Consider the following 22,769-nt stretch of genomic DNA (forward strand, 5'->3'; position numbering starts at 1 on the left):
TATTTATTAATCCAGGGCAAACTATGAACAGTGTAAGTGCAGTAAGGTATAGTGCAGTGTTCGTTTTTGGACCAGACACTTTCAAAACATACAAAGCACCTTCATGTTACGCAACATGGCTATTATTGTGTCTTCAGAACTAGACTGTGACTTGACAAATAAGGTGTGACTATTGCTATTCATTGGAAATGTTTTACGTCTTAGTTCCTTCGAAAGGAACCTCACCGTGGACGTGCTGTTGCTTCAGCTAGATCTTTCACACAAATCTTTCTGTGACTAAATAACCATGTGCTTGTCTTGACAAAGCCCCTCCCCATGTCTTTAATCAGAGAATGCTAACACACGCCGACACAGGCATTGCGCCCACCACACACGATGGCTGCTTACGTAATTTACAGCCTATGAAGTGAGATTGGAGTTGTCAGGTGTTAATGTTAAAGTGATTGTAACATCAACAACTGATATGAGAGTTGGCAACATGATTTATTCATACTGAAGATCAGCTCTTTGAAGTTCTGCTGTTGCACTGAATCATACTAACAAAAGATTTAAGTTATGAAGTGATATTGAGTTTGGAATTCGACACTATTCTTGCAAACAAGTTATTGTACTGCAAGTGTGCGCTCGTGTGTGCTTGCGTGCGCGCGAGCGTTTGTGCGAGCGTGCGCGTGCACGTGTGTGTGTGTGTAAAATGTATTATTAATATTTATATACAAATTTTATAGAATTTCCAGAATATTTGTTAGTCTTTTGGTTGAATCCCACAAAACCTCTAAATATCGGTCACCAAAAATCAAGAGAAAAAATGAAAAGTGGTATAAAGAAGGATCATTTAGTAAAATGAAAATTTACATCTTATAACTTTTTTATATTACACATATCGTATTGTATTTTTGTATCATGGCAGTGTTTGTTGCATATTGCCATTCATTTGTGCTGATTTAAATAAAACAATAAATTCATTACAATACAGTAATTTGAACTAATACTGTTAAAATTACTGTAATAAAGTAATAAAAAAGATGATTTTACAAATGTATGTTTTATGCCCTAATTATCTAATTTAGTAAAAAAAATTTAAGTTTTACTTAATTTGACATTATTACCATTTCATTATTTTTTTTTAAGAAATCGTGATTTTTTTTATTCTATGAAAGATGCACTGTCAATTAAGAAAAATTCCATATACTGTAATATTTAAATTAAACTGAATATGTTTTGTTATTAGTACAACATCAGATATTTGATTTTGCAAACAGCATGTTTTATTTATGATGTCAGTGTTACTATTTTTCTCACTGTAACAAATTATCTTTTTTATGTGTAGAAATACATAACTGCTTATATTTATGAGGGTCATCATATTTGTGGGTCCTTGGTATCAAAATATAATCTATACCAAATCCCCATGGAGAATAATGGGAATTACAAACAAACAAACAAACAATGTCTAATTAAAACTGATTTAAACAGTTTTGGGGGGAAACTTTGCTTAATTGTCAACTAAATGAAATTGTATTTAAAAATGGGAATGATCCTAATTGCTAAATTTTCTTTAAACAAAATGTAATTTCTTTATTTCTTTAGATTTTTCGATCAAATGTGACATTAACATATTATTGGATTGGACACATGAATGGATATTATTAGTATTTTCCAAATATAAACACTATTTGTGACAACAGAATTGACACATATTTGACTTGTTTACATAAATGTAATATCTTCAATGATTTATTACTGTCTCTCTCTCTCTCTCTGTGTGTGTGTGTGTGTGTGTGTGTGTGTGTGTGTGTGTGTGTGTGCGCGCGCCCTGCAGCTCGACCTGGTGATGAGCTGAAGGTGGAGCAGGGAGTCAAGGATTTGCGCTCTCTCGTTCTGCCTAACATGAAGCCATCAGTAGGGGACAGTCTGTACATCCTAACAACCGGCAGTGAGAGGGCAGAGCAAGAGTCCCTGCCGCGGCGAGAGGGCGTCGACATACTGGTCAGTACAGCTGATTTATCCTGATAACACACATTCAACCCTGACTGTCATTCAACATCGTGGGATTGGATTTCCCCAGATTTTATTGTCACTGTAAACACAGATTCATAGAAAGACGAGCGTCAGCTCACTCCTGATGTCATCAGAAAAGATTTTGCAAGCCTGTACGAACATGGGTATATTGGCATTAGAAATGAGCAGAGACTGTAGCCCATCCCTGCAGCTCTCAGGTTTTTACTGCTGTTTGATGTTAAAGGAATAAACCTGTCATTATTTACACACCCAACCTGTATAACTGCCTTGCTTGTGTGGAGCATAAAAGGAGAATGTTTAAGGAATTGTACTGGTCGCTTTGTTCCTTGCAGTTACAGTGAATGGGCTTCAAACAGGACAAAAAAGCACCATAAAAGAATCATAGAAGTAGTCCAAACATCTTCTGAATCCATACAATAGCTTTGTGCGTGGAACATACCGAAATTTAAGTCGTTATTCACAGTCAATCTTTCCAATGTAAGTCAGATCTTTCCAATGAATCAGTTGATCCAGTTTTAAAAAAAACATTCCTAATGATTCGTTCATGAATCAGACTGACCCGGTTCTTTAGTTCAACTCACTGACTCAATGATCCAGTTACAGAAGTTAAAGGGTTAGTTCACCCAAAATGAAAATTCTCTCATCATTTACTCTTCCGCATGCCATCCCAGATGTGTATGACTTTCTTTCTTCTGCATAACACAAATTAAAATTTTTAGAAGAATATCTCCGCTCTTTGAACTTTGAAGTGCCAAAAAGCATATAAAGGCAACATAGAAATAATACAAATGACTCCAGTGGTTAAATCCATGTCTACAGATGCTATATGATAGATATGGGTGAGAAACAGATCAATAGTTGTTATTTTTTACTAGAAATTCTCCTCCCTGTCCAGTAGGTGGCGATATGCAAGCAGAATGCAAATCGGCAAAAACAAAAGAAGACTAACTTCTATAATAAGAGAGTGCTTAGGAGGGCTGTTTGAAAGTGGAGATTAAGAGTTTAAAAAGGTCTTCAGTATTGATCTGTTTCTCACCCACACCCATCATATTGCTCCAGAAAAGATGGATCTAAACACTGGAGTTGTATGGATTACTTTTATGCTGCATTTATATGCTTTTTGAGCTTCAAAGTTTTGAACCATATTGACGTGCAGTGTGAGGACCAATAGAGGTGAAATGTTCTTCAAAAATCTTCATTTGTATTCTGTAGAAGAAAGAAAGTCAGACACATCTGGGATGGCATGAGGGTGAGTAGATGATGAGAGAATTTTCATTTTGGGTGAACTATCCCTTTAACTTCTGTAACTGGATCATTGAGTCAGTGAGTTGAACTAAAGAACCGGGTCAGTCTGATTCATGAACGAATCATTAGGAATGTTTTTTTTAAAACTGGATCAACTGATTCATTGGAAAGATCTGACTTAAAAGGATGATTCGTCAACAAATCAGACATTGGTACTTATTTCATGAACCCCCCTAAGAAAGAGAAGGCAGAGAAGATTTTAATGACTTCAGTATCTGTGGTTCCTCACACAAAGCTATCGTATGAATGAGGAACACTTGGAATATACAGGTCCTTCTCAAAAAATTTGCATATATGCTAATTTTTTGAGATAGGAATTTTGGGTTTTCATGAGCTGTATGCCAAAATCATCAGTATTAAAACAATAAAAGACCTGAAATATTTCAGTTGGTGTGCAATGAATCTAAAATATATGAAAGTTTAATTTTTATCATTACATTATGGAAAATAATGACCTTTATCACAATATGCTAATTTTTTGAGAAGGACCTGTAGTGCATGAGTTAAATGGACCATTTTATGATGCAAATGGTGCATTTGTATCCTTGAAGCTTGACAGCCTCAGTCCCCATTCTTTGTAATTGCATGGAAACGTGTGATCACTATAATTCTTCAAACTGGATACTTTTGTTTTGTTCCACAGAAGAAGAAAAAACGTCATACAGGCTTGGCACGACATGAGGATGACTAAATAACGACAGAGCTTTCTTCTATGGGTGAACTAATCTTTCAAATCATTAGAAATATAGAAATAGTATTCAGGTCTAGGATGTGTCATCCATCTGACGTCAAGCTTTGCTCCATATGGATGAAGGTTGTGTAAATGCCTAAAACAAGCCTGTGCGTGTTAGAAACGTATTACACGGGTATTACGCATCAAACTCTTCTTGAAACACTCGGGTTTGTTTTGCCAGTTCTTCTGTAAAGCTGGCCTTTAGGAAACCGCAGAGAAGCCCACAGCTCAGGCTGCCTCTTTTGATTTATGGTTTTAGTGAATGATAAATGATTGGCTGTCCAAAAAGGAACATTCTTTGCTTTTTCCAAAGGCTATATTAGCTTGAAATTTCTTAGAAAGCTCTAGAAGTAGTTGGGGGGTTTCTAAGACTTTCTAAAACATTTTTCACACTTTTACTAGTTTATTTAATTTTATGTCCAACAGTGTACTGTATGTACATGCATGCATCACATGTGACTAATGCCATTTTTGTATTTTTGTGCTTCTGAAAAGGCCTGTGAAGAAGTTTCCAATTCATTTTTTTTTTTAATCCCCTTTTTCTCCCCAATTTGGATTGCCCAATTCCCACTACTTAGTAGGTCCTCATGGTGGTGCGGTTACTCCTCAATCCGGGTGGCGGAGGACAAGTATCAGTTGCTTCCGCTTCTGAGACCATCAATCCACGCATCTTATCATGTGGCTTGTTGTACATGACACCGCGGAGACTCACTGCATGTGGAGGCTCATGCTACTCTCCGCGATCCACGCACAATTTACCACGTGCCCCATTGAGAGAGAGAACCTTTAATCGTGACCAGGAGGTGGTTACCCCATGTGACTCTACCCTCCCTAGCAACTGGGCCAATTTGGTTGCTTAGGAGACCTGGCTGGAGTCACTCCGCATGCCCTGGATTCAAACTTGTGACTCCAGGGGTGGTAGTTCCAATTCAGTTTTAATGTTACCTTCATATAACTAAAATAAAAAATTGGAAATCTGTTCGTTTTTAGTACAGATCAACCCCTGGGACATTAAATTGCCCGAAATTGAAGAAATACCTTTTTAAGTTTTGACGCACACCGTCCATCAAAATTATTAGCATTATTAACTTAATAAAAAAATATACAATAGTTCTAAATCATTTCTACTCTACAAAGTCAAGATTGTTGAATTGAAAGTCAGTCACACATTGACAAACTCCAAAACAATGTTCATATAAAACTGTTCGGTTGAAGTGTTGACGAAAAGGAACAGTTTATCATTTTTATAAAGGAAGCAACTGTTTGCTTTTTCAGATGTAGCCTCTGGTGCCGTTCAAGGCTTGTTCACAAATTTTTTTGGTGATAAAAGCCATCAAGAAATTGCATCATGGTGTCAACGGACAAATTTGAAATCATCACACACACCCCCCTCCACATTTTTCCCCTTATCATTCCTTGACGCATTTCCAATTGTACTTGTTCATTATATGCAAATAGTCTGTGCAAGTAGCACAACATGTCTCATACCTTTTCCCAAAAGTAAGACTGTGGAACACAAGAGATATTGAGAATGTTAACCTCAGTCACCATTCACTTTCATTGCATCTTTTTTTCCATACAATGAAAGTGAATGGTGACTGAGACTGAACATTCCGCCTAACATCTCCATTAGTGTTCCACAGGAGAAAACAAAAGTCATACAGGTTTGGAACGATGTCAACCGGTCTTCTTAGGTTCCCGCTGATGGAATTTTCAAGTTATCTGCCAACTATTCCATTGGAATATTTATGAAGGCTGCTTGGTTTTGTGTGTTAGTGGCTTTGACCTGTATGTGGTTACACACCCACTGTGTCTTGCCCCCTCACCAAAGTCTGACCTTTAGAAAGGAACCCATCACCCCTCGGATTATTGGTGCGGCGGTGACACCAGGGCTCCTCTTTGAGGTTTGATTGGCCAGATCCGCCATGGTGGGGGGTGGGGGGGGGGTGACCTTTTGAAGCACGAGCGTTTGATGTATCGCAATGACTTTTTACACTCCCATCAACTGAAAAACAAGTGTCTCAACAGTGCAAGTTTTCAGGTGAAAATCATGTTTTTAATGCATTCCTTCGAAAACTTTTATTTAATAATTCTTTTGACACAAACATTCCTAAATACACGTATTAAAGCCCTCTAGTGGCCATGGGCATAACAGAATAACAGTGATACAATGGTACTTGATAAAATTAGCACTGCATTACTGTAGTTGCTATGGTTACCATTGATGTCCAGTTTTAAATGCAGGTTTAAATCATCCTTTTGGAAACTTTTTTTACACTTGAAAGCCCAGTCCCCATTCATTGTAATTGAATGGAAAAGAGCGATCAGTAGATTATTCCGAATTTCTCCTTTTGTGTTCCACACAAGGCATAGAGGTTTGGGATGTCATGAGATGACAGAATTTTCCTTTTAGTTGAATTCCTCATGTCCTCTATGACCCATGTCTGACCTCCGAGAGCTCCAGTGTCCCTGCACGACCTTTAACCTGCGGCCCTTTTGCATTAGTCAAATAACATTAGGTTGATAATGCAAGCTGGCATTTTGGCCTAATTGTTCACCCGCACAGACATAGTAGAGAGGTGGACTTGAGTTAATCTTGCCTGAGGACTGTCCTCTGTACCTGTCTAATGACCTGAGAGAGGTATATTACACAACTATGTAGATAATAAGATCAGACATTTCTGTGGCCCTCAGGGGCCCGCACAGTGACATAGAGATTTATGTCATTATAATGCATTTGGGAGTGAATCATGCTCATGTTTTGCATGTCCTACAACTATAGAATATGTAATATGTAACTATAATAATACACAAAGTGGCCTCAAAAAGTATTTTGACACTAAAACGACACTTAATATATAAATTCAAGATGTAACCCCAAAATGAAAACTCTGATCACTTACTCACCCCCAGATGTGTATAACTGTCTCTCTTCTGCAGAACTCAAAGAACACCATTTTTAGAAAAATATCTCAACTCTGCATGCCGTACAATTTGCTCAATGAGATTGGTGAACTTTGAAGCCACATAAAGCACATAAATGCAACTAAAAAGCAATCCATACAACTGCAGCGGTTAAATCCATGCTGTCTGAAGTGATATGATGGGCAGCGAGGACAATATATAGAAAAAAAAGATGACTTAAATATTGATCTGTTTCTCTCCCACACCTCATATTGCTTCAGAAGACATGGATTTAACGACTGGAGTTGTATGGTTTCTTTTATTCTGCCTTTATGTGCTTTTTGGAGCTTACATTTTGACACCCATTCAGTTGCATTGTGAGGACCTACATATTTCTACATAATATGTAGAATATGTAGTATTTCATATTATGAAATATTCTTCCTAAAAATCTTAATTTGTGTTCAGCAGAAAAGAGAAAGTCATACACATCTGGAATGGCATGAGGGTGAGTAAATGAAAGTAAACTTTACATTTATGAGATTTTGTTTTACATTACTTTTAACCAACTAGTGTCAAGGTAAAACATGTGACACTAAAATAATGCAACATAAAACACCAGAGTGTGCATAAGCTATGTAAAAAAAATAAGGGAACTAATGTTTTTCATTGTAATTTTAACTATAGTTTACTGCAAAAGTATTTTCTTACTAAGCGTAATATAAATGTTCACTGCTAACTATATGGTAAATCATACTTTTTACTTTTCAAACACACACACACACACACACACACACACACACACACACACACACACATATACATATATATATATATATATATATATATATATATATATATATATAAATATAAATATAAATTATATATATATTATTTTTTTTATTTTTATTTTTTACAAAAATAAATTCATGTATTTTGTTCTTAAACCAAATTTTTTTTTACTGTTTATGGTAAAGTACCAGTTAACCCATAAATTTTTTACTGTACATTTTTTCATTCTTTTTCTGTTAAAATTACGCACATATTTTACAGTAAATTTTTTAAGTGTGGTTTACACTTTTACAGGAAGTAACTTTTGGGGACTCTGTGACTGTATAATAAATATGCTGAACATTATCTAGTAAGTTGCTTAAGGGCTGAAGTTTTCTTTTAAAATGTAGTTTACATATCGCAATATTATTTAATTACTGTCTTCAAATAAAAGACAGTAATTAAATCCGTTAGCATGTTACCAAAGATCAAAGTTTTATCTTGTCTGCACTGTTTGAGAAACCTTGACCTCAAGGCATCAAAGCTGTCAGAGGACCAGTAAATGGGTAAATGTGTTGTTTGATCAAACATAGCTCCATCAATTGAATATCAAAGATCACCTGAGAACAACATCTGTTCAGGAAACAAGCCTTTTCCTCTTCCCATTTGAACTCACTGATAAGAGACTGTGTTCAAATTGCATTAATACCACAGCTTTGTGGTTAGTGCTGGAGCAGTTATGTTTAAACTACAATTGTTTTTAACATTTTAACCTTCTAAAAGGATTAAACTTATGCAATGCACCAGGTGTTTAAGGTTTTACATGAGGTGAATGGTAACCTTTGTCAGACAAATTTGCACATATAGCAGGTTTCGCTTTGTTTTACAATCTCTCCCATGCAAACAATTGTAATCATTTATTTACCCGTACAATCAACAAAGAATTCAGACTCACACACACAACTGATTGATGTTCTTGTGAATTTAACACAATTACCATGCAATTAGTTTCTGATCATTAACACTCAGTGTTCAAAGACAAAAGAATAGAATGTGACTTAAACAACAAAACGGGCCTTATCTTCATGGGAAACTTGGAGAGGGACAATATCTTACATTTTAGAAATGAGAATTGGTGGTTGAGATTTTGTACTTGAGTCTGAAACACTTAAAATGACAACTGTAAATATATCTAAAGGGTAGCTCACACAAAAATGTACATTCTGTCATCATTTAACCTCAAATTCTTCCAAACCCATATGACTTTACTTGTGTGAGAAACGAGATTTTAGGCTCGTAGGGAGTATGTTAGTATCAGTCACCATTCACTTTGCTTGAGACTGGTGACTGAAGCTACATAAATGAGAACGGAAGAAAAAAAGTGTGTGTAAATTGCATTTTTGGGTGAACTATTCTAATACATTATCTCGTTTTATGGTGAATGACCTAATTGTACTGTCGAAAATCAACAAAAAATAAATGTAATAGTAAATAAATAGTTCTAAAAATAAATTTGTATGTATCTATAAAGTAACACAAAACATTCACTGAAAAAAGGCTCTGATGTTATGCACTTAATGTCAATGTTTTATTATTATTATTTATGCCCTTTTCTAGCAATTTAAATAGTATAATTGTTGTAAAATATACAGTATAATGTATTATTAAATATATATTATATTATACTGTATATACATTATTTAACTTAATAAATGTATTATATATATATATATATATATATATATATATATATATATATATATATATATATATATAATTTATTGAATTGAATTTGTGATGTACATTTCTATATTTATATATACTGTCATATAAATAAGTAATAAAATAAATTACATGCACTATATTTAAATTACTAATTTAACATTTTATATATATATATATATATATATATATATATATATATATATATATATATATATATATATATATATATATATGTGTAACTAATTTGAAAGTTAAATATATAGATAATATATAAAAAATATATAATGTATCTCTGGTGAGATTACCTCACTGCACCTCCTACAAATTTAAAAAATTGTACATTTAAATAAATTTTAATATGTAGTTCATAAAATATATATTTCTTATGATATGCTACTGTATAAAAAAGTCATCTTGTATGGAGGTCACACACACTGTGGGAGTGGTCAGCATTTATTGTGGAAATGTTGTGCGGAGAAGTGTGTTTACTGTGTCTGTGTTGATGATAATGGCTTTGGAGAAGATGGGAGGAGTAAATGCATGAAGTCACAAAGCAAACGCTTTAAAACAACCCCCTGTCAGGCAGTTATACTGAGTACATGTGGGATTTGTAGCTTGTCCCTTGGCTTTCTCTGGATGTTGACTGCTAAGAGTTAGGGTTGGACAGTTCAGTCAGGTGCAGGTCAAATCATGGTACGTTTTGGTCACCTTTCCTCGTGGCAAAGTTGGGATCTTCTCCACATAGTTCCTGAAGGCCTGTCTGTTGCAGAATCTCTCAAGAGTCCCTCACCAATAAAATGTCAGGTAAGGCAATGATGTTGCTGCACCATCTACGAAAATACAACTTATTCACTGTGTTGCTGAACTTCAATTTGGTGTGCTTTCAGCACTGCAATGGCTCGGTTTCCCAAAGTTCCTATCAGTGCTTTATTCATTCCTCATATGGAGTGTTTATGCCTCAACGAATGACTCGTTAATTATTAAACTCATGGATACAATCACTTTTGAAACTTTCGTTCCCATGATTAGCCATCTCTGGCATTTGTTCGAAAATTTCTCATGGAGCAAATATTTGGATTGATGGGGAAGATGCTATGTGTCCATGCATAACGGAGGCTGAATATGCACGTAATGGAAAGCTGTTAGCGGCATGACACAACTTGATGACACAGGTTTGGGCCCCTGTGCTCGACATACGGTCTTATCTCGTCAGGTGATAAGGTGCTACCATGCTTTGATGACAGAATAATCGTCTGTCCTTAAGCTTCAATGGCTCTTTGTTTGGCCCCTGCTTTGACTAATCGATGCGGGTCACTGTGGGTGTTGTTGGCTCTGAAATTGGTCCAAGTTTTGACACTAAAGGTGAGGCTAATGAAAAGAAATGTGATCTGGTCACAGCAGTGTTTGTCAAACTTGTTTTTGTGAGTGTTTCTAACTTCAATTCCCTGTCTTTGTCTGAAAAGCTGTTTCTATCTACATTATTGTAACAATAAGCCATTGACCTCTTACTACACCAACTAAAAGTCTTGCATTGACTCCTTAAAGGGATAGTACACACAAAAATGTATTTATTTACTCACTCACTACTTACTTACTATCATTCCAAACCCATATGACTTTCTGTCTTCCATGGAACACAAAAGGAGATGTTCCATACTTGAAAGTGAATGGCGACTGAGGCAAACATTCTGCTTAACATCATCTTTTGTGTAAATTGTAGTTTGGTGGCGGACTATTCTCCAGAAGATTTCTGGTTTACACTGACAAAGTTAGGAAGGGATTTTATCACACATATCGTCTTCTGCTAAACGTTGAGTATTGTAACCTTTAGGCATTAGGCCCCATTCAGTATCGCTGTAACCTCAAATTTGTTTTATTCAAGAAAAGGAAGGACGAGTCTAAATTATTTTCTGATGTAATCAACATAAAGCCACAAATGTTTCAGCTTAACTTGTTTTGAACCGAAGTTCCAAATCAATTAAATGCAACTTAAGTGCAGCCTTTTTTTATAACACTTGCATGAAAAACTTAAATATTATGATTTTTTTTCTAGCAGTTTTGGAGATTATAGAACAATATATTTATTTTAACAATGTATATCAGGTCTTTATTAAGTAGCCATGCTTGCCACTAATTTGTACAATTTAGTGAGCGATTAGTGTAATGGTCCAAGCCTTTTTAAAAGTAAGCTGAAATAATGAGTATACACAGTCATTGTTATAAAGATCTTTAAAGTGAAATTGGCTGGGATTGGCACACTCAGATCCATAGTAAAGATACAGACCAAACAACTGAGGTCTGGACTTGTTGCAGCACATATCTGGGATTCCCCACTGTTTAATTTTCTAGTGGTAATTTCCCTGTAACAGTAAGGAAGAGAAGCAATACTTGGGAAATTTATCCTACCATGGTACAAGAATGCCATGCTACTGTCGCTTTGACGTCATCATAAACACAGAAAGTCATCAGATGCTCTCGTAATGATTGATTAATTAGTGGCTAAACAGATGGATCAGTCAACATGAAACTGTATTTGCAACCCATTTTACTTCTGTAATGTATTTCCGAGTAAAATGGGTATTCAGTGAGAAAAATTGTAGGGCAGGACTTGATTTCATCTGTCAGGAATGGATTGAATTGGGAAAGTGGGTTCTAAATGAGTGGTGGCTGTAGGAGTGGGTTGAAAAATAAAAGTTTTGGTAATGTCAGCTGAAAAAGAAGGTTGTTTCAAAGGCAGAGTAAGTTATTACATTTTGATGAAATATAAAAAATAAAAAAAAATCTTTCATTGGAATAACATGCACTAGCAAATTGTTCACTACAGGATAAAGGTATAAAGTATACTTCAGCTGTCCGCCTTGTTGATTGCTCATGCACCACATTCAGGACATCTGTGCACATTGTTGGCACATGTGTTGCTGCTGACCGTACTAAAAGAGTATCGCAAAGCAGTCATGGTGTGCACATTTGTCCACAGTCTTAAGAGTGTACTTTGAAAGGCAACATGGTCCACCGGCTGCGATCCAATCCGGAACGGACAAAGGGTCTTAAGACCAGGACCATGTGTTTACAGTGCAAGTAGGGTCAAGTTTGATTTCATGTTGACTTTCAATCAAGTTCATTTTCTGGTGGTACTTTATTGTCAAATATTTTGTTAAAACCTGTATCAAAAATTGCTTACTGTTATACAACCTCATTATGAATCTATCTTGAAGGGATAATTTACACAAAAAAGAATTCTGTCATTGTTTACTCGCTTATGACTTATAATGTTTCAAACATATATGACTTTTCTACATGAACACAAAAGAGATGCTAGGCACTAAGAACTTCAGTGTTATTTTCAGTTTCAATCTATATAGAGTTTATATATATATATATATATAGTAGATATTTAAACAAATGAAATGCTGCCAAACATATCATCGGTTGACATCTTTGAATCACCAGGATTTGTTGGAAGTGGGACCCTGCAAGCTATCTTCATATCCCCTCCCTCTTTTCATGTGGCCCTCTGTCTGAGAAGCCACACCTCTCTTTCCTGCCCCACACAATGGGAGGGAATCCTCCTAGTTGCCATGACGCTTGGGCTGTCCTATTCAGTAATGCAGGCAAGCAAGCTTAGTTGGTCAGCTTTACCTCTGATCGCAGGTTGACCGTTTCTTATAACTACAGAGGACCTAGTAGGGAGCCTTGATGCACCCTGTATGCTTTTTTCAAGGAAATCAAAGAGTACTGAATTTAAATGATTGGTTACCCATTTTAGCACAATTTATTTTGGCTCGGGAACTCGTCTAACATCTGTGCAAGAGTTGCAAGGGCGACTGTACTTGTGTGTCTATCGGTTGCAAGAGAGGAGGCTTTGAGCGATTGAAACAGCTGGTTCAAGCATGGGTCAGGCTCGGTGAACTCGGCTGAAAGATTACCATGTTCTTCCTCACTTTTGAGATGTCACTCGCTACCATGGTGAGTTAAGCAGACACTCTGGGAACCCTGTTCCACTGCATAAATTCACTGCTCATTCAATCCATTTGAAACAGCTTATGCCAAAGTGGGTGTCTTTGTATGTGTATGAGCAAATTAAGTTTTTAAATGTTTTATCACGATGCACTATTTTATTTTAAGAGCCATGGAACGCAAAATAGATGATGTGCAGTATGTTATAGTCTCCATGACCATCCTCTGTTTTCATGTCATTCATCTGTCATACATCCTTTTGTGTTCCATGAGTGAAAGAAAGTCATACAGATTTGGAATAACATGAGGGTGGGGGCAGAATGGTTTTAATTTTATGTAGGTCTTTTTTTTTACTTAGAACTTTAATTTGGTTGGAATTAGTCAGTTATTTTTGATTGCCCACCGATCTCTGTAAATTATAGATGTGGGCTTCTTTTGATGTGGCATATGTTAGTTATGTGTAACATCCATTGAGTCTTACAGTGTGTACTTTAATTGTTTGTGGTTTCCTTTTTTGATAGTATAGATGTATCCATTTAAATTGGTAATAATGAGTCAACTTCAAATTTAGCTTCTATTTTGCATGTTTTTTTATTTTATTTATTTAATACAGTTTTTTTTCCATCACGAATAGTATAAGCTTAACAATTTAAGTGGAAAGTTTATTTTCAAATGTATATGCATTTGAGAATTACTATGTATTTGGTCTGTCACCCTTTTGCTTTAATGATAGGAAGTGCTCGAGCTGGCTTGGAAATGTTTGTGCAATCCCGATGATCATGTTCTCCAGAATGATTTGAGAATGTTCCAAAGAGCAACTTGTGTGCTTCAATGGAAGCAAAGAATCTGACCTCTTTTCAAAGGAGTTAATGGTCAATGTCACAGACGTGCTTATTTTGTGGCTCAAAAATAGTGTATCTTAAATATTTCTTATTTATTTCACGTAAGCATTTGTGTAAAATATTCCGAAATCTCCGTTTTTCAGTCTGTACTCAAACTTTTGTTTTAAAACTCGTTTTTTTATTTTGTATGCGTCGTCTTTTGATCATCTTAATGGTCTGTGTTTGCAGTAGTCTAACAGAAGTGTTGTCCCTGGGCTGATTGGGTGAGCCGTTGCATGTAGACAGACATCCACTGTCCATCTTCACCGAAGTAGGGACGTTTCCTGACATCTGTGTCCTCATCCTTTCACCCCAGATTCCGCAAAAATCCCCTCATCAAAGCTCACCATTCGGCTGCTTCTTTGGCCAGTGCTAAATTTAGTTAGAGGTGCATACAGGCCAATCCAATTTTCTTTTATTTTCTCCATTGCTGGGAACTTCTTGATTTATCTGCTGAACCGGTACAATTCTACATAGACGGAAATGTATATTTCCTTTTATAGGCTTAAAAATACCAAATATAGGCCTTCAAGTGTTTCATGGCTTGGTAGTGAATCGTGTTGTTTACCACAAAATGTTCTTTGATGGTTTGATAGGTAAATTGAGAACTTGATTACCTTTGGATAGTAACAGCTGAGACAGAGACTACATTTACATGCACAAGGATATTCTGATATTAATAGGAATTTGGTTATAATCTGATTATGCATTATGCAATATATGTTAACCTGATTGTCACAACCTATTAAGCCAATTTTACAGTCACAAGAAATTGAAATATGTCCGCTGGAATATGCTTGTTTTAATCTGAATTCTGGGTCATTTAAACGCCTTATTCAGAATATCCAGTGTTATGCAGTATTCATTTAAATCTTTGCATGGTGTTTCATGATGCAGACATTTGTTTAAAGTCGAACAATAGAATAAAAACATTTTAGTTGCAAGGTGGAGACAGATTTTTCTACAAACACGAAAAGAAAGGAACATAAGTCAATATAAAGAAGGGTGAATTGGATTCCATTAGCTGACTATTGGCTAATGTGAACTTTCTCTACAGTCATTTATATTGAAATAAATGTAGTTTTTGTAAGTTCTTGTAACATAAGTTCCAAAAATGATCTTGTGTGCTTCAACAGGAAGAAAGAAATATGACCTTTCATGAAAAGGAGTTAACATGGTCAATGTTGCAAATTAGCTTATTTGACTCACCTAGTGTACAATTTCTTATTCAGTTTTCATTGATGTTTCTTTCAAAATATTCCTAAATCCTACAATTGTGTTTATTCACAGTTTTAAATGAAGATTTTCAATGTGGACAAGATTTTGAACCCCACTGGATAAATACCAAAATGTGGTTTTGTTTTAAAGGGATAGTTCACCCAAAAATGAAAGCTCTCTTATTTACTCACCCAGATGTGTATGACTTTCATCTGCAGAACACAAAAGAAGATTTTTAGAAGAATAGCTATGTTGGTCCTCACAATGCAAGTGAATGATGACCAGAACTCATTAGGTCCAAAACTGACATAAAGAAGGCAAAAAAGTAATCCATATGACTTGGTGGTTAAATAAGCGTCTTCTGAAGCAATATGATAGGTGTGGGTGAGAAACAGATCAATATTTAAGTCCTTTTTTACCATCAATCTGCACATTTGACCAGTTCCATCCAGTAGGTGCTGAATGTGAAAGTTACTTCCACACAAGAAGGTGGAATTGAAAGTGAAAGTGTAGATTTACAGTTAAAAAAGGCCTTAAGTATTTATCTGTTTCTCACCTACATCCATCATATTCCTTCTGAAGATATGGATTTAACCACTTGAGACTTATTGACTGCTTCTATATTTCCTTTATGTGATTTTGGAGCTACAAAGATCTGATCACCATTCACTTGCATTGTTTGGACCTACAGAGCTGAAATGTTATTTTAAAAATCTTTGTTTGTGGTCTGATGAAGAAAGTAAATCATGCACATCTGGGATGGCATGAGGGTGAGTAAATGATGAGAGAATTTCCATTTTGGGATGAACTGTTCCTTTAACACATAACCTTTGGACTATAAATGAATTATAGCTCTAGAGTTTATAGTCCATTCCCATTTAATAAGCATGCAAATGCAATACTTGGGTTATTGCAACAAGGACACGCTTCCCCCGTATTTGTTTAGGGAATTCCATTTTTTGCCTTTTAGACCTTTCCTGTTTTTTGTGCATTCCCCAAATATGTCGTCGCCTTCTGTGGAACTCCACTGCAGGAGTTATTAGTGGGTAACAGCTCTCAGAGCAGAGGAATTCTCTGCACTCTGAGAAAGGTCAACAGGCCAACTGTCTCCCTCTCAGCAAGATTAATACTTCGATAGTAAACAGTTGTTTGTTTGTTTAACTGACTGGAGTTCGTAAGACGGAGTGTGTCTAGAAAGACTTTACAGTTGCAGACCAGTTACTGATGAAACAATGGCAGTTTTTATTTTTCCGACTGGAGCTTGTAGCCTATTTGTCCCTATATGATGTAATAAGGAAATTGTAACCTATTCAGCAGGAATTCATTTTTTGGAAATTCAGTGTGAATCATAATGTATTGTTGTTTCAGCTGATGTTATTAGTTATAGGAGCTCTTGTTTTTCAATTTTTCCAACATTGGGTATATAGCTATTTGATATACCAGTTGTCTTTCTACATCACTTCTCCATAAAGAAAGTGTCAGTCATGATGGACATTATGATGTCAAAGTTTCGAAATACTTTGGACTGATTTTTATGTTTCTCATGATCTTAAAATATCCTGATAACAATCTCTCTCTTATCTCTCTACCTAGTATCCTTGAAATACTTGTTGATATACATCTCCAAATCTCCCTGTCTTTCTGCATTTGTAAACTCTGTGATTCAATATGATTTCCACCCAGATATTACCGTCTTTCCCTCTTTCTGTTCCACCAGGGTCAGGCCCGTCGGCGAAAGAACATGACGGAGTTTCTGGGCGATGCCAACATCCCGTCCCCAGACTCTATGGCTATGCTTGGCGGGCCTTTACCAGGCGTAGCTCCTGGAGGTTCTCTGCCTGGCGGAGCAGCTGGGCCAGAGAACTGGAAGAATCGTGCCACCAATCGGTTCACTGTCTTTTTTGGTGCCACATCTGGAAAGGTAAATCCTTCTACACACCCACACTTCATATCGCGCTCATCGTTGTAATGTAAGGAAGTCAAGGGGAAACACGATGTGTCAGCACAGCCTTCTGTGGTCTGATTTCCCGTAAAACTCGTAAAGATGTTTGGATGAGCCAAAATGAAACTTAAAAAAGAAGCTGATGCAATGTCACTTCATGAATCGCAACTTTCAGTTTTAGTGTTATGGCTAGGCTGACAATCGTAGTCTTCCCAGGAACACTTTATTCAAGAATTTTGCAAACCATTTACATGTTCTTTCGCAAACCATAAATATTTTTGTGAAACAATGGCGTTTTCAGTCACAAACCACTTATGATATTTTTCAAACCAGTTATGTTTTCAGCTGCGTACCAATTATGACATTTGCATACCAATGGCATTTTTAGTTGCAAATAAATCGATATTTGCAAACCAATCAAGTTTTCTGTCATGTACCTTTTTTGGTACATATTTTGCTAACAAATTATGCTTTTAGTTGTGAACAAGTTATGATATTTGGTGAACCAGTGATATTTTCAGTCATTAACTAATTGTGATATTTTGCGAAGCGATGATGTTTTCTTCCGCGAACCAATCGATATTTTGAGAACCAATGAGTTTTTCAGTCGCAAAAAAGTTATGATATTGTGATGCATCATGGTGTATTGAATTACGACATACACCGATCCGCAACAACATTAAAACCACCTGCCTAATATTGTGTAGGTCCCCCTCTTGCCTCCAAAACAACGCCAACCCGCATCTCAGAATAGCATTCTGAGATTCTATTCTTCTCACCACAATTGTATGGAGCGGTTATCTGAGTTACCGTAGACTTTGTCAGTTTGAACCAGTCTGGCCATTCTCTGTTGACCTCTCTCATCAACAAGGCATTACCATCCACAGAACTGCCGCTCACTGGATGTTTTTTGTTTTTGGCACCATTCTGAGTAAATTCTAGAGACTGTTGTGTGTGAAAATCCCATGAGATCAGCAGTTACTGAAATACTCAAACCAGCCCGTCTGGTAACAACAATCATCCATGTGATTATCTAATCAGCCAATTGTGTGGTAGCATCATGCAGAAATCATGCAGATTCAGGTCAGGAGCTTCAGTTAATGTTCACGTCAACCATTAGAATGGGAAAAAACGTCAGTGATTTGGAGCGTGGATGATTGTTGTTTGATATGGAAAAGCCCATATGGATGTGTTTGATACTTGTGCACTACAACCACTTTGTGATACTCTCTTAGTACAGTCAACAGCAGGCGCATATGCAAAAGATGCGCACTGACGCGGAATGTCTAGAAAAACTGGGCAGCATCCGGACAGTATGCACGTACTGTGATGATAAAAAAAAATGGTTTCATGCACACTGTGCACATTTAAACTTGTATACAAAGTATACTTTGGCCTTCAGACAATGTACAATTATAGTTAGTATGTGTATTGTTTTGTAGTCTAAGTAAAAATAGCAAATCCTGTTAGCCTCCAAAAAAAACTCCCCCCTCAGAAAGGTTTCAGACCCTATTAACACCATATTTATGACTAATAGACAGTACCTGTCACTCACCTGTCATTTCACACGTCCCCCCTTTCACAATCAGTATAAAACACCCATTGAAGAGACACAGGGGCTGTCCTCAATATTACATCGGGACTCTTCTATTACAAAGGAAGGGTTCCTGTGGGCCAAACAGCCATCTCCAGTAGCCACAGGGCAGCCTAGTCCATCTGTGTTTGGCCCCTTTTGTCTGAAAGCACTCTATGCAAACGACTCGTTGTCATAAGTACACCAGTCATCCCGTTGCAGGATATTAGCCCTAGTAGCACACAGGCCATCAGTGTGATGAATGGATCGGGTTTAATTGTGAGGTTAAAGAGATGCCGTTTAGTGAATGGGGTGTTGTAAGGTGTCATAAACCCTGTCGAGGGTGTTTTGTTGGAACAGACAGTCAGCCGCCTGAGTTGTCTGTCCAGCTTATGGGGGTCTACTGTTGACAGTTGGACTGCAATTGTGATGTCCTTTTCTGCATATCGCGCTGCCGTTTTGTAGTCCATTCTGCATAATGCGGCAGCTCATTGCTGCTTATCGCGGCCATACCACCGGCCCGCTCGTTTCTCCCGATGGACATTCCGCCCCTGATCGGCCCAAAAGTGCGTCGGCCCACCGGGAAAATGCCCGGTATGCCATATTACCAGTCCAGCCATATAGTGGAAAAATATAACACCCTGCAGCTCTTGCCTGGTTGCCCACTAAAGCTAAGCAGGGTTTAGCCTGGCCAGTACCTGGATGGGAGACCTCCTGGGGAAAACCAAGTTTGTGGCTGGAAGTGGTATTAGGGAGGCCAGCAGGGGGTGCTAATGCCCCAGTATAGTGATATATATTATATACTACTATACACTATACTGTAAAAAAGCACTGTCTTTTGGATGAGATGTTAAACCAAGGTCCTTTTCGTAAGAGTAGGGGTATAACCCTGGTGTCCTGGCCAAATTCCCCCCATTGGCCCCTACCTATCATGGCCTCCTAATGATCTCCATCCCTGAATTGGCTACATCACTCTACTCTCCTCTCCATCAATAGCTGGTGTGTGGTGAGGTGGATGCTGCACACTGGTGGTGGTTGAGGAGATTTCCCCTATACTATATAAAGCACTTTTAGTGCCTAGAAAAGCGCTATATAGAATGTAAGGAAAAATAGAATATTTCTGGAAAGATTGTTGCTAAAGGATCTCTCTTTTTTCCTTTCTTTGTATTTGTGTGTTAGGAAGTGGACCGCGTGGAGCTGCTTCATACTAAGCTGCAGGCGTACGAACAGTTCGGTCTGCCCAAGGTTCCTTCTCAGCTTTCCTTTAACCAGGATTCATGGGAGGAGGAAGAGGAGGAGCCAAACCTGACACTTGAGGACAGCTGGAGGCAGCTCCTGGAGAACTCTGAGGTTAATAATGGACTAATGTCACACTTACATACATCTTTCAAATATTTCTCATATGACTGCTGTTAAACAAATTTTGATTGTAGTTGACCCAGTTTTTTAATAAACCATGTTTGTTTTCAGAGTTTAAGCAGGCGTCAGTTTCAACAGCAAGAGGCGATATGGGAACTACTCCAAACAGAGGCTACACACATCAAGAAACTCAGGGTCATCACCGATGTAAGAAGTTTAAACCATTTTCCTTAAAGCAATGTTATGGGTTCAATACACGTTAAGCTCAATTAACAGCATTTGTGGCATACTGCTGATTTTCAAAAAATTATTTTGTTTCATGCCTCATTTCTATAAAAAAATAAAAATAAATGTGACAACAGGAAGGCACTTACAATGGAAGTCAATGGGGCCAATTTGTAAACGTTTCAAGTCTAGCCACAAGACGTTAACATCATATGTGATAACATGACTTTATTGTGATAAAATGAAAAAATTAAACCTATCTGTGTAAAATGATATCCAATTGTATCCAGTTGTATTACTTATATAAAGCTAGTAATAAAACACTGATTCTTGATATAAGGGACAAAACCCGTCCTATATACAAAAGTCCTCTTTATGTTAATAATCAAGAAATTCTTAAAAATAAAATACTGGAAAAGTTAAATGGAAAGGAAATGTGTATATTCGGGGTACTTGTATTACTTATATTTCTAAATAATTTAATTAGAATTTGTTCAAATTCATAATATACTTGGTAGCACATGTAACTTAAGCTGTTCTTAGCAAGTGGTCATAATGTTAAACTATCAAACAAAGTGTTTAAAAATGCAACAAGTTCATAAAAATAAATATCAAATAAAAGGTAGGTATCTGTAAGATATCAAGCAATATTAAAAAAAAAAAACTACAAAAACTGGCTTTCAAAGTTGTCCTCACTTTGCATCAACTCATCACAATTGTCATGGTCCGCTATAACTCTTGGGGCTTTTCCACTGCATGGTACAACTCGACTCTCTCTTACTCTTTTTTACTCTTTTTTTTCTTTACTCTTTTACGCAACTCTTTTTAGTGGTTTCCACTGTGGATAGTACCTGGTACGTTTTTAGTACCACCTCGGTTGAGGGTCCAAGCAAGCCGAACCGATACTAAATGTGACATCAAAACCCTGCAGATCACTGAATGGTCAGGGAGAATTGTCACTACTGGCGTCACTGGATTTTCGACATGGGACATCAACCCGCTAGTTTTAAAATTGGCTACAGCGATAGCAGTATCATTTGTTCACGCGACTCAAATTGTAAAAAGATATGGCTGTGTGCAAAACCATGTCATGGTCAATAAACGAGGTGCAGACGTTTCTCTCGTTAGCGACGAACGAAAAAGACTTTCAGGAAGTGTCTCAGCTGTTGGCCGCACACGACTTCCACCTACCAACAGTGTAGGGAAAAGTTAAAAAGTGACTACAGGACCATCAAGGAAATGTGGAAGGGGTTCGACCAAATGGACGCTATCTAAACCGGCGAGCAAAGGGAGGGAGAGTGCCCTGGACTCTCAGAGTTCACGATGGAGGATGGTACTGTAACGCTGATAGAACAAAGACGACAGGAAGCAAGATTTCAAGGCAAGGTGCGTCTTTTAATTCCCCTTTTTTTTAGTACCCACAATATTCACACAATCTTTTTGGTGTCCACAATCTCCAACTAGTCGAACGCTGAGTTCGTTGTCAGTTTCTCCCCCTCCTCTGTGGCTGCTGGCATTTTTAACCGCTCTCCTCACTCTACTGCAATTAGAGACAGGTGTTAGACATAATTTGGCCCAGGTGTGAGCCCTTACCGCTTCTCTCCCGGACGGGCGCTTGACCACGCTCGCTGCCACATACCCCCACCGCCCGACTCAGGCCGGGCGTCATCCGCCTGCCTACCACTCCCCCATTTCTGGAGAGGAAGTCGGCGGCAGCCATCTGCACCCCCGGTCTGTGGACCACCTTGAACTTAAAAGGCTGGAGAGCCAGATACCAACGGGTGATCCGGGCGCTAGTATCCTTCATGCGGTGGAGCCACTGGAGTGGGGCATGATCCGAACAGAGGGTGAAGGCCCGCCCCAGCAGGTAGTATCGGAGGGTGAGGACCGCCCACTTGATGGCCAGACACTCCTTTTCCACGGTGCTGTACTTAGTCTCCCTTAAGGAGAGCTTCCGGCTAATGTACAGCACCGGGCGCCCTCCCTCCACCACCTGCGAGAGCACGGCCCCCAGCCCTCTGTCTGAAGCGTCCGCCTGCAATAGAAAAGGGAGAGAAAAGTCAGGTGCATGCAAAAGCGGCCCCCACAAAGTGCAGCTTTAATCTGCGTGAACGCCTGTTGGCACTGCTCCGACCATTGGACCGGATCTGGAGCCCC

The 22,769-nt window shown here is 37.6% G+C and overlaps 1 protein-coding gene across 8 annotated transcripts in view; it reads left to right on the plus strand.

Moving 5' to 3' along the window:
* LOC127628445 (pleckstrin homology domain-containing family G member 5-like) overlaps positions 1 to 22,769 on the plus strand; it is a 105,669-nt gene that overhangs the window by 67,200 nt on the left and 15,700 nt on the right. For all 8 annotated transcript variants that reach the window (XM_052105189.1, XM_052105190.1, XM_052105188.1 and 5 more), the window contains 4 exons: positions 1,820 to 1,986; positions 17,231 to 17,434; positions 20,208 to 20,378; positions 20,499 to 20,594. In XM_052105189.1, the coding sequence (XP_051961149.1) occupies positions 1,820 to 1,986; positions 17,231 to 17,434; positions 20,208 to 20,378; positions 20,499 to 20,594 (638 nt within the window). The remainder of the gene's footprint in view (positions 1 to 1,819; positions 1,987 to 17,230; positions 17,435 to 20,207; positions 20,379 to 20,498; positions 20,595 to 22,769) is intronic.

The sequence above is a fragment of the Xyrauchen texanus genome, chromosome 35, assembly GCF_025860055.1.
Source record: "Xyrauchen texanus isolate HMW12.3.18 chromosome 35, RBS_HiC_50CHRs, whole genome shotgun sequence".
Taxonomy (NCBI): domain Eukaryota; kingdom Metazoa; phylum Chordata; class Actinopteri; order Cypriniformes; family Catostomidae; genus Xyrauchen; species Xyrauchen texanus.